The 14925-nt window shown below is 39.0% G+C and overlaps 2 protein-coding genes across 2 annotated transcripts; one reads left to right on the top strand and one right to left on the bottom strand.

The window, feature by feature from the left end:
- Positions 1-5361: 5361 nt before the first annotated feature.
- LOC125193243 (mitogen-activated protein kinase kinase kinase 18-like) lies at positions 5362-6581 on the bottom strand. Its single transcript, XM_048091006.1, has one exon. The coding sequence runs from the start codon at positions 6559-6561 to the stop codon at positions 5377-5379; it is 1185 nt and encodes a 394-aa protein (XP_047946963.1). The 5' UTR covers positions 6562-6581; the 3' UTR covers positions 5362-5376.
- A 7254-nt stretch (positions 6582-13835) lies between these two features.
- Positions 13836-14489, top strand: LOC125195167. The gene has a single exon (XM_048093356.1). It carries the CDS (start codon positions 13836-13838, stop codon positions 14487-14489), a length of 654 nt encoding a protein of 217 aa, XP_047949313.1.
- Positions 14490-14925: the final 436 nt, after the last annotated feature.

The following is a 14925-nucleotide window of genomic DNA, read 5'->3' as shown; positions in this document are numbered from 1 at the left end:
TATGTTTTTGGTCCTAAACATTATCTTTTGGATTTAGTGGTCTTGAACATATGAAAATTTAATCATTTTGGTCCTCCGTCAACATTTCCATTAAAAACTAACGGTCAACAGGTTTAATCCCTATTTTGACCAAATTAAACTTTTAATTCTGATTTTTTAATCCCTAATTAATTCCCTAATTATTTTTACACTTCAATTTCATCTTCTTCCTTCCTCTATCTTTCATCCCCTTCCTTCCTCTTCCTCTCAAACCCTTCTTCCTTCCTGGACATATATTAGTGTTTTAAGGTTTCGCATCTGTGTGAATTACTACGTTTCTTGAATTTTGTTAACATAAATTAGTTATTTTATTATTTCTATTTACTGACATTGATATCTTGCTGGTGTATTGTCTTCGATTTTGTTGTTGTGGCGGATGGATTAAGAGTGTCCACTATAGTTGGCCGGGCCAAGCCACAAAGTGTGGCCAGGCTACAAAATTGTGGCCGGGCCACCAATGCCCATGTTTCCCACAGTCCCACTATAGTGGACATGGCCAAGCCACCAAAAATTTTATTTTTTCCATTTTGTCTATATTTTAATTCTACTACAATTAAAATTGTTAGACTACAATAATTAAATAAAATGCATAATTTAATGAAAACTAAATCGAAAACCAAATCTTCGTTGTATTATAGAACGGGGTAAAATTATACAACGAAAATTATTTTGGAACACGCAAACAAAAACATAAAAAAACACCGCCATCGCCGACTACTCGGTCTCATCATCAGAATCCGCCACTTCATCTTCACCCGTTGCATCGTCACCGCCAACGTCATCATCGTCACCACCACCGCCACCGCTCTGAGGTCCCGTCGCCGCCGCCGCCGTGTCCTCCCACCCCAACAACGACCTCAGCCTCACTATAAGGTCGTAGTACATCATCTTGGTAGTCGGGTCGGTCGACTTCTCATACAAGGCCAGAGTGTCCTTGAGTTCCTTTATCATCTGCACGGCTAGGGTGTTTTGCAACGCCGCTCGGGCCGATCCGGGAGGGGGTGCAGACGGGCCCGCAGCAGAGTGTTGGGAGGCAGCGGCGGAGGCGGATCTAGCGGCTCGGATTGCGGACTGTTGACCCAGGGGCCGTGGACGCCGGGATAGTGACGAGGGGGCTCCTCCATGACCTCGTCGTTGAGGTCGAAGGTCCTTGAACCGCCGCTACTACTGCTGCAGTTGCCGCCCTTGCCCCGTCTTGTACGGCTTGGCCCGGGAATCGAGACGCGTTCTCGCAGATGGCTCTGAATTTTGGGGAGTCCCGCGAACGAGGAATTCTGCCCAGTAGGTAAACTTCTTGCCTACTTGCACATTGAACAACTGCATCGACAGGGATTTTATGTCGGCTTCGCTGCGGCCACTCTCAGCAGTGCGCAGTTGGTTCTCGTATATACCAATGAACTTCCGAAGAGCTGTAGTGATCCTGCCGAACTTCTTCCGAATCTGATCGGGTTTACGGTCGACGCTCCCCGACGGTTTGAATTCATTGTACACCACCAAGACTTTCCGCCAGAAGCATAAGTCGGTCTGATCCGTGCCAACTATGGCATCTGTCGTCACCGCGTCCCATGCCTTAGCAATAGCAATGGACTCGGCGTCTGTGTACAAAAACCCTCGTCGACCACCGCCGCTGCCGCCATCGCCTTGTCCGCGACCACCGCGACAGTCGCCGTCGCCGCCACCTCGCGCGGATCCTCCGCCACGCCCGCCGCTGCCGCCGCCGCCCCTTCGCCCGCCATTCCCGCCGCCGCCGCCACCGCCGCTTCTTCCACCGCCTCCTCTCCCCGTCTCTACACTACCGGGCGTCGGCGTCGGGGTATCAGGCGATCCCATCAATTGTTCCCATGTGAATCTATCAGATTCATCAAGCGGAGAATGACTGCTCTGAAATGGGGAGGATTGAAATTGGGACGGGAAGTTAATCGCGTCCATGTTGGGTCGATAGTCGCCCGTCCCTGGTTGGGTACGACCCGCATATCTCTGCTGATAGGCCGAGGACTGCCCCCGGTTTTGGGGTGTTTGTAGCCACGGCGCCGGCGATGACGGACTCCACATCTGGGATGGAGGAGGGGTGGGACTCGATCCCCAGCGTTGGGGGGGTGGAAAGCCCCCCTGTCCCGAATCTCCATAACCGGGATCGTCTCCGCCTTGCATTTCACAAAAATTCAAATTGAAGGGAATAGGGTAAATTGTGTGTGAGAGTAGAGTAAAAATAAGATATGAATTTTAGGTATAAATAGAAAAAAATTTGAAAATTAAAAAAAAAAAAAAAAAAATCTGAAAAAGGGGGGAGCCGCGGCTCGTGGCCATCGTGGCCATCACTATAGGAGGCGCCCCGGCTCGCGCCCACCCTCCCCCGCGGCCGCCCACCCCCGCACTATAGGGAGCCGCGGCTCGCGGCTCTCCCGTGGCCCGGCCGCGGCTCCCCTATAGTGGACACTCTAAGAACATTTTTTTATGGCAGAGGATTGGGAAACTGGCTGGCACTGTCAACTGCCTTCCTCTCATCTTTGAACATCTTTGAACACGGCCTATAACTTCTCTCCGGCAATGGCACATCTTTCTCTCTTTTCCAATTCAGGTCAATTTTTCCCCTAATTTAATCTCTTACAATTGCAATTAGGTCAAATTTCATTTCAATTGGCATTTATCTGGAGGTGTGATTGCGAAGGAGGGGAATTCGATTGAACAATTCGAACACTAACTGATTCCAAAAAAGGAGGTCAGAAAATGACGGGACAATTCCAGCTACAGCAGTCGTATTCGATGGGGGCGCGGCGGCAGCCGCTGCTGAACAGCGAGTTCTCGTCGAGCGGCTGGATGAGGCGGGTGAGGGTGGCGGAGATGGCTGGGGGACGACGGCGGTGTGCTGCTGCTGCCCGTGCGGGATGCTGAATCTGGCTGTTGGCGGTGTACAAGGTGCCGGCGGGGCTGTGCGGAAGCTAGCGCGCCAGAGCCAACTGCTGAAGAAGGGAATTCTGCGCTCGAATCCTCCATAACTAGGATTTGAGAGGAAGAGGAAGGAAGAAGATGAAAGATGAGAGGAAGGAAGAAGATGAAATTGGAGTGTAGAAATAATTACAGAATTAATTAAGGATTAAAAAACCAGAATTAAAAGTTTAATTTGGTCAAAATCGGGATTAAACCCGTTGACCGTTAGTTTTTAACGGAAATATTGACGGAGGACCAAAATGATCAAATTTTCATATGTCAGGACCACAAAATCTAAAAGATAATGTTTAGGACCAAAAACGTAAAATGGTCATATGTTCAGGACCAATTTTGGTACTCTTTAAAATATATTTCTACTTTTCCAACATATCTTTATAAGTATAATTTATTTATCTTATTTTTAGTATCTATATTTACATCTCAATAAAATTTGATTAATCATATTAAAAATTATTTTTAAAATTAATATTGTATAATTATTTATTTAATTATGCTAAAAATAAAAGTAAACAATTTGAAACAACTGATAATATAAAATTAAAATTGCTACAACATACTAATATTTATTTTAAATGCGAAAAAAACACATAAAAATACACACAAGATGTTAATTTTAATTCTAAACAAAAATACACATAAACCGTAAATTTTTCTCACTAACCACCACAGAATCGAGCCCACGCATGGTCAACCAAATTGGATTGAAGTTGATGTGTTTTGTAATTTGTTGTCATGTAGTCCAGCGCCTCTTTGGATCATACTTGATGAATCCTCTATTCTCTCCATCCCCAACTATCATAATGTAAGCAAAAAATAATATCGACAATAAGATGCAAGTGAGCACACAAGATTGAATATTGTTCATGAGAGTTAGGTTTGACCTAAATAATTAAGTCGATGAAAATAAGATGGAAATGAAAATGGAGACAAAGCGTGCCCAAGCAAAAGTGGGGCGACTCACCGACTTTATACCTTATATCAATCAACTACCAACTATATACTATATAAAAAGTTGCAAGTAACATGACAAGAAAATTACAACACCAATTGTGGTTGTGTTTAGGAGTCAACCAAGTATATAAATGAAATGGAGCAAGTGGAATTCCGAATGTTTTGTGCTTTCAAGCTAGCAAGTAATATTCTTTAACAATTTAGAGCCTCCAGATTCATGCTCCACTACTACTTTGTTTTATATACTATAGTATTCTATTGGAATATCTGTTATTGTATATAGGTATCATCACCGGATGCTAAAGGTGCTCATCATTTATTCAACAATTCATGCATTTAATCTCATTATTCATGTATTCTTAGTATTCATTTCTTTTCTGATTTGATACAATAGTGACATGCATTATCTGTCGAATTAGGTCTAGTTCAAGTCTCGGATTTAATATATCGACATGAGCCCACCAACTTAACTGAGTATAATCTTTTATTTTCGTGAGCAATTAATATTAGAAAATATGATCATATTTTATTTATAACATTCCAATGAATGAAAAATGGTACGGTCCAGTACTCTCTCACACACACAGTAGTAATTTTGTCTTGAAATATAATACTCCACAAATAATTGTTATCTCGTGCACGCACATAAATTAGTGATTTAAAAAATTACAACTCACACACATCCACAATCACTATTTTCTATTGGTTGTTAAAAAAACGTCTTATTTAATAGTATAAGCTGTATTTTTTCGGTAACAAAATTATTTGATTAAAATAGAAAGTAAATAAATTTGAAACTAAAGATATATTCGGACCTATATCAACGAACATATCTTGAGCTTATCTTTATTTTTTCTTTTACTTTGGGATTAAGATAGTTTCGTACCTAATCTTGATATGCAAAAAAGCATGAACAAAAACAAATTCTAGTGCATTTGTCATGCATCATTCTTTTCTTGATTAAATAAAGTACTAAAATCCAAATTCTGAAAGGACCATTATCCATCACAATTCACAACACGATTAAAGATGGGCAGCGTAGTTGAGTTCCACACTTCAACTTGCATTATTGACCTAACTTTCTATTTCTCTAATAAAATAATAGTTGACTCTTTAAAGATGAGATATTTTAGTGACATCGAATTTGCCTTTTTGATGCTACAAGTCTTTCATGTTCACACCAAAATGCCTAATTATCTGAACAAACAGAGTTGACTTTAGTACTCATAAATTGAAGATTCAAAATTCAAAGACAATTGTACTAAACCATCTTTCATTCATGCTACAAAAAGGCACCCCCAACGTTTCATTAAAAAGTCAACTTTAAACCGTCCTCATCCCTTCAAGCGTTTCGCTTCTTGCTTGTTTCATTCAATTTCAGTAGCTATTATACTTAATCAGTTAAAAATACTTAATCGAGTAAATAACACCAACTTCTTATGAAGCATGAGTACTAAAAATGAAGAATATACTTGATCTTGATGAAGAAATAATTCCATTAACATAATTATCTGAATACACAAATAATTTTTGTGCAAATGAAGAAGATGTTACAAAATCAAAATCTCCACTGCAAAAATCAAACCTAGAATAATCCTCCATCACCACCAAATCACAATATGAAATTTCCTCTTCCTCAATCGAATCTTCAACTTCATTAGCCCTAACCGTCACCCACTCTCGATCCTCATCAAAACTCGGACCGCCACCGCCGACCAACGCTCCGATCCTATCAACCGGAGAATCCATTTCCGGCGACAACGCTGTCTCCGTCGCAATTTCCAAACACTCCGACGCCTCGATCGCATCCCAAAATCCTTGATCCGTAACACTCGTCGGAGACGCTTCCTCCTCCGCCAAATCCAAAAACGGATGCTGCAGCAGCTCCGCCGCCGTCCACCGCCTCCTCGCGTCCCTCACCAAACACTTCCCCACGAAATCCCTCGCCTCTCCGGAAAACCACCCCGGCAGCTCCGGCACGTCGTCGGAGAACGCGATCCGGTAAATCGCCGCCGCCGGATCCTTCATCTCCGGCCAGGGGTGGCGCCCGGTGGCCATTTCGATCACCGTGCATCCCACAGACCACACATCCGCCGCAAAACTCTGCTCCACGCCGCGCGCGACCTCCGGCGCCATGTAGGCCGGCGTTCCGGCGAAACACCCGCCGGATCCCGCCCATTTCGCGCAACCGAAGTCGGCGATCTTCACCGCGGCGCCGCCGCCGGCGACGAGGACGTTCTGGCCTTTGATGTCGCAGTGCACCAATCCGGTCCGGTGGAGATAATCCAATCCGGTGAGGAGCTGCTTGGAGTAAAATCGGATGGTTTTCTCGTCCAAGGCGCCTCCGCGCTTGGCGATCAGATCGGAAAGCGAACCGCCGCTGGAATATTCTAGAAACAGATTGTAGAGGGGTTTGTGATCGTGGATTGTGACGTCGGAGCCTAAGCAGCGGATGACGTAGGGAGAGGAGAGGTGGGAGATGAATGATTCCTCCTTCTTCAGCAAGGCGGAGGAAGCGAGATCGGTGGACTTCACGGCGAAGATGTCGCCGGCGGGGGTGGCGGCGAGGGAAACCGTCGCGGTGGATCCTCGGCCGATGGTGGGGCCCCTCGTCCAGGTCATTGGAGAATTGAATTAAATTGGTGAGGGCAAAATTTGTGGTTTGGTTTGTTGGAGGCGGTATTTATAGGTGGGGAGGGGAGTTAAATTAATTACGACACGCGGCGGGAGGAGAGAGGTGGATGGAGACTGTGGGCGGCGGGGAAAGTTGTGAACACGTGGCTGTTCTAATCGGCGTCGTTGATTACGCAGTTAGCCAACCAATTAACGATTAACCCAACTCGGCATGCGCTTTTAAGTCATGCTGATGCCGCCGACTCTTCTACATTAACACTTGTGAACACAACACTAAATGGATTTACTCTTTTTTTAACTGTTTTAATTTGATTACGTATTTTATGTATCAAAAGAAAAACCTTTAGATGGTGTAATTTTAATTATATTTTTAGTATATTGTGTAAACAATGATGTTTACTATTATCATTATTCTGCGTTGAATCATTTTTTTAATTCATTTAACACGTATGCTATGGAGTCAAAATTCATATATCATACTAGTATATAATAATAATATTGAAATGTGTACAAATAAAATTAATAAAAAGAATATAAGTTTCAGGCCCCTAACAAAAAATACCCGAATTTCTTGACATGGGAGAAACTAATATAAACAATTTATCAAATGAATCTAAGTCATTTTGTTAATTGCTTTGGTCAAATTAACTTTTTCTTATCTTTTGACAAAAAATAAGGAAAAGAAAAACAAATCTTTTTTTCTTCTTCATTTTAATGGCCAGAAAAGATGTAGAATAGTGAATTTAATTAACTATGCTATATACTAGATTGGATTTGTCCACTATGCTCTCGTTTTCTTTTTGTTTCTTTAGTAATGTCGCATTAAATGTGTGTATACAACGTTATGCTTATGTATCATGGTATTCGTAGAAGGTTTTCATGTAACCACACAATTTAATTATGTAAAACACCCTAATTATAAACAAGACAAAAGTCAGAATTAATTAGAAATTTCAGTTCAACGTTTTTAGGAGATTTAAAATGGATGTGAAGAAACGACAAAATCACAAGCTTTGATGTTTGCGATATTGTTGAATTTGGCAAGGTATTGCTATGCAACATTGTTTGCCGCCAACACCAATGCCAAATTAGCTGGAATATGCCAACTGCCAATACCTAATATACTTGTTTAATTAATTTCCTTGTATAATGAATTATAGAGTAATTATACGTACACGTACACTGTACACATGCATGTTTCTAACATTTTCTTGGATATATTAATGGAGTATTCATTACGTGGCTCATAATTTTAAAAGTGATTCGGATTACACACAACCATAATAATGTGAAAACCATATTTTATTTGAATTAATAGACCCGTTTGACCAATTTAAAGATAGTTATTCAAATACTTGTATGACACTTATATCCACTTGGACATAAATGTCCAATAAATTACTATTTGACATGTCTACTATTACTATTATATTAATGAACACAAGGACATCACTAATTACAGTTGGGATCACCTACTATTTTTGCTACACCATCCCACCGAACTAACATATAGTAGTAGTAGTAGTAATATTATGGTGTCAACAAATAGTGAATACCGAACTAACATATAGTAGTAGTAGTAGTAGTAATATTATGGTGTCAACAAATTGTTTCACTATTTTTCTTGTAAATGTCACTTATCCCCAACAACACTATCCCAAATCACTACCCTCCATCTAACCCAAAAAAAAGGAAAATGAAAAGTTGTACTAAGTTGGTAGTGGAAATAGCGTTCACATGGTAGTATTATAAAATGAGTAAAAAGTAAAGAATAGAGGGGTTAAGTGCAAGTGGAATAAGGTAGGCTATGCGTACCCATTCACAAAAAGCAGATTCTCATGTCATGCGCGACGGGAAAGCTCAGGAAATATAAAATTAAATACATTATCAAAACAAAGAATGACACCCACGCTTATGCTTAAAGTAATGGAATGCCTACCAAGATCCAATTTTTTCAATGTTTAGTCCACAAGCAAAACCAATTCATATCTCATTTTTTTTAAAGCTGAATTAAAGGGCATCTATTGATCGCTTGGATCCATATACGAATGTGGGAATCAAGAAATCGAATCTTGATACACTTGGTTGGAAAGAAAAGCAGACTTATTATTGGTGATGACTTTACCTCTCTGGATTCTGCAGCTGCTGACTTGGAAGGAAATAAAGGAAAAGGTTGCCATCTCATAAATCCCAGCTTTCCATGTCAGATTCATTCTTTGAACACCTCTTTTGCCAAACTAACTCATCAGCAACAACAAGCAAGAATCTGCAAATGATTAAATAAAAAAGTCGACCTAATGATTATTAAATGCAAAAAAAATACCAACGAAAAAGCATTGGTGTCTACCAAAACATAGAAATTGGACAAAGTGAAAAGGGTTTCTATTAAAATGTTACTGTCTAGGCAACAGAATTGCGCAGTGTGGAGTGAAAAGAGAAAGGAGAAAGAGTTTGGTCGAGGAAAAAAATGACAGAGATAGAGTGAGTGCGTGGCAGACAACTGAAAACCTTAATATTTTATGAGATAGATAGAGGCATAGATCAGACTATCATTCTCAACCAGTTCTGTCTGTAATATTTTTCATTATTTTGTGCTATTTTTGGTTGACTAGGATGAGACAGGGTCATGTGATATTAATTTTTCTTTAGTCCTCAAATGTAGAAACTTGCAGTAACAAGAATCTTGAAAGTAGAAATTTTGAAAGTGGATTTAACAAAGATAATATAATTGAATTGAATGTTTTCTTCATTTAATCTTTCTTAGAAATAGTTTTAAGTGATAAATTGTGTAGATTTAATTTGAATGTTGGTTTCCATCACAATTCACAATTACATTTTTCAGCCAATGCAACCAGGCAAACAACAGCTGGAATTCAAGAAGCACGAAATAATTAACTAATTAGATCTGCTTTACTTTCTATAGTAAGAGCAGCACACAAAGTAAATAATCAACTTATTAGATCTGCTTTACTTTCTATCAGTGTATGTCGTTTAGCTATTAATTTGGTTTTTGTGTAATTAATTCTGTATTATATTGTGTAGTAACTGATTTTCTTTCATATAAATTGATGTATTTGATTATTTTTAATTTTGTGTCTTGCTTTCTTTTAGTGTTATTAGGTCCATTAACATTAATTATCTGGTGTATATTACATGAAAATGTATATGGGCTCATCTTCCATTTTTGTTTCATATGGGCTCTATTTTATTAAATCTGTTGGGCTGAAAGAAAAGAAAGTAATTAACGATCCAAATTTCGAATTCAATAGTTCGGCTGAAGAAGATATGGAATTATTGCAAGCCTAATTCCTAACTAAAATTAATTGGCCTTGGTTTTAAGTTGCTAGTAATCCTAGTAATTCCTAGGAATAGTTTTGAATTAATTGTTGGGCCAGATAAATTAATCTTTTTGAATTAAATAATTAACCTTATGATTTTTTTTTAAAGATTAGGTATTTGGATTAATTAAGAAACTAACATTCCGATTAATTTTAAAAGAAAAGCATGTGTGAATATTCAAGTTGTGATGTTATATTTATTCGATTTTCTAGCTAATTTTAAATACATGGAAAATTATTAATCAATGTTATATTCTTTTCTCCACCCTTTAGGACTTTGCCTGTATAAAGACATCATCGTTTATGGCATAATTCATCCACCCATTTGGCATATCAAGTTTCCCGCCCATTCTCCTAGATTATTTGTCGTTCTTGATATCAGTGGATGAATGACGCAACAAATCGGATGAAGGAACCGTCTAATGAGTCGTGAGATGGAATGAATGACACCAAAAACAATTATGAAAGGTCGTTTGACGAAAAAAGAACTCAATGAATTGAAAATTCAAAAGAGAACTCAACTCATCATATAATATGCAAAATATGTGTCTTTTCAGTTTAATAATAAGGTCTTTATATAGGCAAAGAAAATCCTAAATTTATGAAAAAATAAACATAAAGAAAATAACCTAGAAACAAAATCCTAAATGGTAGAAGGAAAGAATATCAAAATCAATTAATATGGAGTAGTTAATAAATTTTCATCTGTTTATTTAAATTTACTAGGAAAGCAAAATAAATATAAAATCTCAACTTGAGCAGTCTTCAAGTCACGTATGGATCAGTTGTATGCTCGACTCTTGATTCGATTCTCCTTTCTTTCACCATGGACTTGCAATCATATCACGTTTATTTATTATCTTGTAAAAAGAAAGAATAAGAATCAAATGTAGGGATCAGACTAAGAACAGATTCACTAATTACCAAGACCTTTTTGTTCTTCATTAAGAGAGCTCAGTCAAACTCCAACCAAACGACTGATAAGTACAAAAGATTACAATAGAATCCCTCACAACTATTACAAAACAGTAGATAGCTCTAGCTAGGGTTCTTGAGTAATCTTCACTCCTTGGTAATCCTGCACACTCAAGTAATCTTGTTAGTAAACCAAAACCAGATCCTTGCGGATCTAAAACAATTACTAACACAAGAAAAGAACACAAACAAATAGATCGAAAAACTTTGGCTCAGAACCTACCAAACCCCACTGATCTATACACCAAGAATAAGACCCAAGGGATCACAGATGGTTCGGCTTGAGTTTACCCTCGCACCACCAATACCTCCATCAGAAAGCCTCCTCTAACTGAATCGGGTTCTACCGAACAACTCTCAAAGAGGAACACTCAATCTCCACCAAACCCTAGATTTCTCTAGAACACAAGCAATCGAAGGGATTGCTTTCACAGCACTCTCAGAAGGTTAATCTCAAAGATACCGAGAAGAACCTCACCAAAACTGTTGGAATCGTGGTCCGGTCAATGCAATTTGACGGATCGTTCAAGTGACGAAATATTTAATTTTGATAAAATTAAATAATTTCTAATCGATCTACGCTCCGAGTAGATGATTGTGGTATATTCATTTTCTCTAAACCGATTCCCGGTGAGTGAGAAATAATATATCAAAGAATGTCACGATATATGGAGATATGTAATTAATTATTTAAATAATTAATTAATATTATTATGAACACGTAAATAAAATAACGTGGCAAATGAGCATACGGAGAAAGCTTCGTAGAATGCGTGCACATTGATCGGGTCATCCAGATACATTTCTGGAATGAACAACTATGTGAGAGGTGTCTAGATACATCCGTCCAGGTTCATGCTCCATGGTTGACGTTTGTAACGTCCGTAACGGCTAGTAACCCCCGGCGGTTACAATCTAGCCATCATGACACACATTATGAGTGTTGACTCCAACAAGAGAGCTTGATCCAGGAGAGAGGGCACGTGAAAACATCTGGTGAATGGAGATAAGTAAATTAATTTCTTCAGAGCTCAAATAAAAGACAGCCCAAATAATAGTCCACACCATTATCCAACATCAAATCGGAATAATTCTCAAATTCATAATCTATTAGCAAAGTGAGGTGAGGCTATACACGTTTGGTGCTATTTTGTAAAATAAAACGAATAATAACCAAATTAGAATATCTCAAATGCTCAATTTATTTGATTCTCTGCCAACGACCTTAAGGAGGGGTTCACTTTGGCAGATATGTGCAAATTCTTGTGTTCAGTTTATGAGATTTGTTTCTATCAAGCTAAAGTTATGGGGCCTCGGCCTGCATTGTTCATGTGATATAATCCAGAATTAAAACTAGAGAAAGACTTTCAATTTCGGGGCTCCAATTTTAGAGATAACTAGTATACCACATGTACTATGCACAGATCTTAAATTACTTTATAATAATCCAATATCTACATTATGCAAAACAAAAATGATTATATATGTAAATAACAGTTAGATATTAACAAATTTAGTAAAAATTGACAAATAATTCAACACATGACATTGATTGTAGTTAAAAAGTTAAAATATAAAATTATTCTACTGAAATTATATATTTAGAATAGATACTTTAAAATTTTCAATAAGAATTAAATATTACTATAATTCAAATTCACATAAAAATTACTTTACTAATATGATAATTAACCATTGTTGATAAAGTGAAAATATAGTTTAATTTATTAGTTTTGAATAAATTTATTGTACACAGATTTATTAGTAAGAAATTAGGACGTTTATGGTTTATTTCAATTTTGTAAATTATAATTATATTTGGGAAATACACCATACACTTAAAAAATTAAAATATATTAAAAATATTACAATCATATTGAAATATAAATTAAAATAGATACCACAACTTTATTTGTTTAAATATCAAAAAACTTTATGGATTAAAGAATCCTTGATTCTGCTATTGAGCAAAATTTCATCTGAACTGAAGTTGAGGTGGTGTGTAGTTATGTTCAAACCTATGCCAATATTTTGCTACAGAATGGCCACGCTTTTCACATAGCTGACAAACAATTTTGTTACCTCATCTGCCATAGCCTCTTCCACCTCGGCCTCCTCTCTGATTTCTTCCTCCAAATCCTCTTAGCACATATGTGTACCTCACGAGGTAGAGCTCGGATAATCGTGAGAGTTGTCATGTCAAGAACCACCCCTGTGCCTGAAGTAAGTTTTTCCTTGTCCACCTTACTGCGGCAACCTACCACATATGTACATAAGCAAGCAAATCTTACATAAATTGATCAAGCACATCCAAATGACTCTAGTATACAATATTTAAAACATTGTGATCATGCAATTCCAGATCAAGTTATCCACAACTCCAAGGGTAAAAAGTCCAATTCAAAATTCTAAAATGCAAATGCTTCTAAAGCATGACTAAAATGACGAATGCTTACAAACACGTCTTTCTGAAAATCAAAAGATAAAAATAAAAGAGATGTCTTACCAACAAATCTTTCTGAAAATCAAAAGATAAAAATAAAAGAGATATCTTACATCGTTCATTGTCCAGCGGTCTCAGCACTTCACCTATAATCTGTCCAACAGTTTGAAGGGACTTCAGATCGTCTTCTGTTTTCGCATACTCCTTCTTTAGGGTGTCTCCACCGGCGCCCCTCCCGTTCGCCCGTCGGCGACGTCCGACCGGACGGGCGCCGTAGGGAGCGGGAAGGGCGCCCATGCCCGTCCCGAGTGCCCTTGCGAAGGGCTCGCCCCTCGCGTCGACATCCGACCGGACGTCCGCCACTGTGGCGAAGGTCGGACGTCCGGAATTTTTAATTTTAATTTTTTTTTAAAAACTCTATAAATAGGGCTCCTCCAACATCATTTCATTCACACCACTTGTGTTGACAAGTTTCTCTCTCTAACCTCTTTTTTCAATTATCTATAATGGCGAGTAGTCGTGCGGGTGGTAGTGGCGGAGGCGCTAGTGATAGTGATGGCTTTAGTGATGATGAATTAGATCTCGCTGTGCAAGAGGCGATTGATCGACGGATCCGGCAGAGGCAGCAGCGGCGGCAGCAGGCGGCGGCGGCCGTGCCTCGGCCGATCCATCGCCGACGGCATGTACCCCGGGACCACATTGCTGCACATATTCGGTTGTATGAGGACTACTTTGCTCCGCAGCCGCGTTTTGGGGATGCCTTATTCCGCCGACGTTTTAGGATGCATCGTCCTCTGTTTATGCATATCGTTGGTGCATTAGAGAGAAGGTACGAGTTTTTCAGGATCAGGGGAGGATGCGGCTGGCAAACCCGGCCACACGCCAATACAGAAGTGTACGGCCGCAATCGGCAATTGGCGTACGGAGTCCCGGCCGACATGTTCGACGAGTACCTCCACATTGGGGAGTCTTCAGCCGTCGAGTGTCTGTTGGAGTTTTGCGCGGGCATTAGAGCGATATTCGAGGATCAGTATCTTAGGCGTCCGAGCCCCGAAGACTGCCAGCGGCTAATTAATATGCACGGGTCGGTGCACGGGTTCCCTGGGATGTTGGGCACAGTGGCGGATCTAGCATTTTTCGTTTGGGGGTACGATAAATAATTTTAACAATTTGAAGCTTCAAAATCTGATAAATTTAATATTTTATTTAATTTTTTCTCTCATAAAATCTACAATTTTAATTTTAATAAAACAAACATCAGGTAGATGTGCAACTAAAGGAAATAAAAAAGATAAAAAAACTAATTATATATTATGATGAAACATGCATTACACGAGAATGTGTGTGAATTTGTGTTGGTTTTCAAACGAATTTATAATATTTAATAGATATAAAAGCAAAGATATTACTAAATAAAATGCAATATGGAAAGATACTAGACCGAATTTAATTCAGTGTGAATTTTTAATTTAATTGCATGGGAAGGGCTAGTGGAAGGGCTAGTGGGAAGGGCTAGTGCGATGGGGAAGGGCTAGTGATGTGGCGAGTGGAATGAAGGAAAATTTGTGTGGTGAAACGTGGCATGGGGAGGGGGCG

Source organism: Salvia hispanica, chromosome 6, assembly GCF_023119035.1.
Source record: "Salvia hispanica cultivar TCC Black 2014 chromosome 6, UniMelb_Shisp_WGS_1.0, whole genome shotgun sequence".
Lineage (NCBI taxonomy): Eukaryota > Viridiplantae > Streptophyta > Magnoliopsida > Lamiales > Lamiaceae > Salvia > Salvia hispanica.
Note: the sequence above shows the minus strand (reverse complement) of the source record. Positions and strands in the feature narration are given on the sequence as shown.

Coding starts and splice junctions, on each gene's coding strand:
- LOC125193243 (XM_048091006.1), bottom strand. CDS start 6,561: ATGACCTGGACGAGGGGCCCCACCATCGGCCGAGGATCCACCGCGACG.
- LOC125195167 (XM_048093356.1), top strand. CDS start 13,836: ATGGCGAGTAGTCGTGCGGGTGGTAGTGGCGGAGGCGCTAGTGATAGT.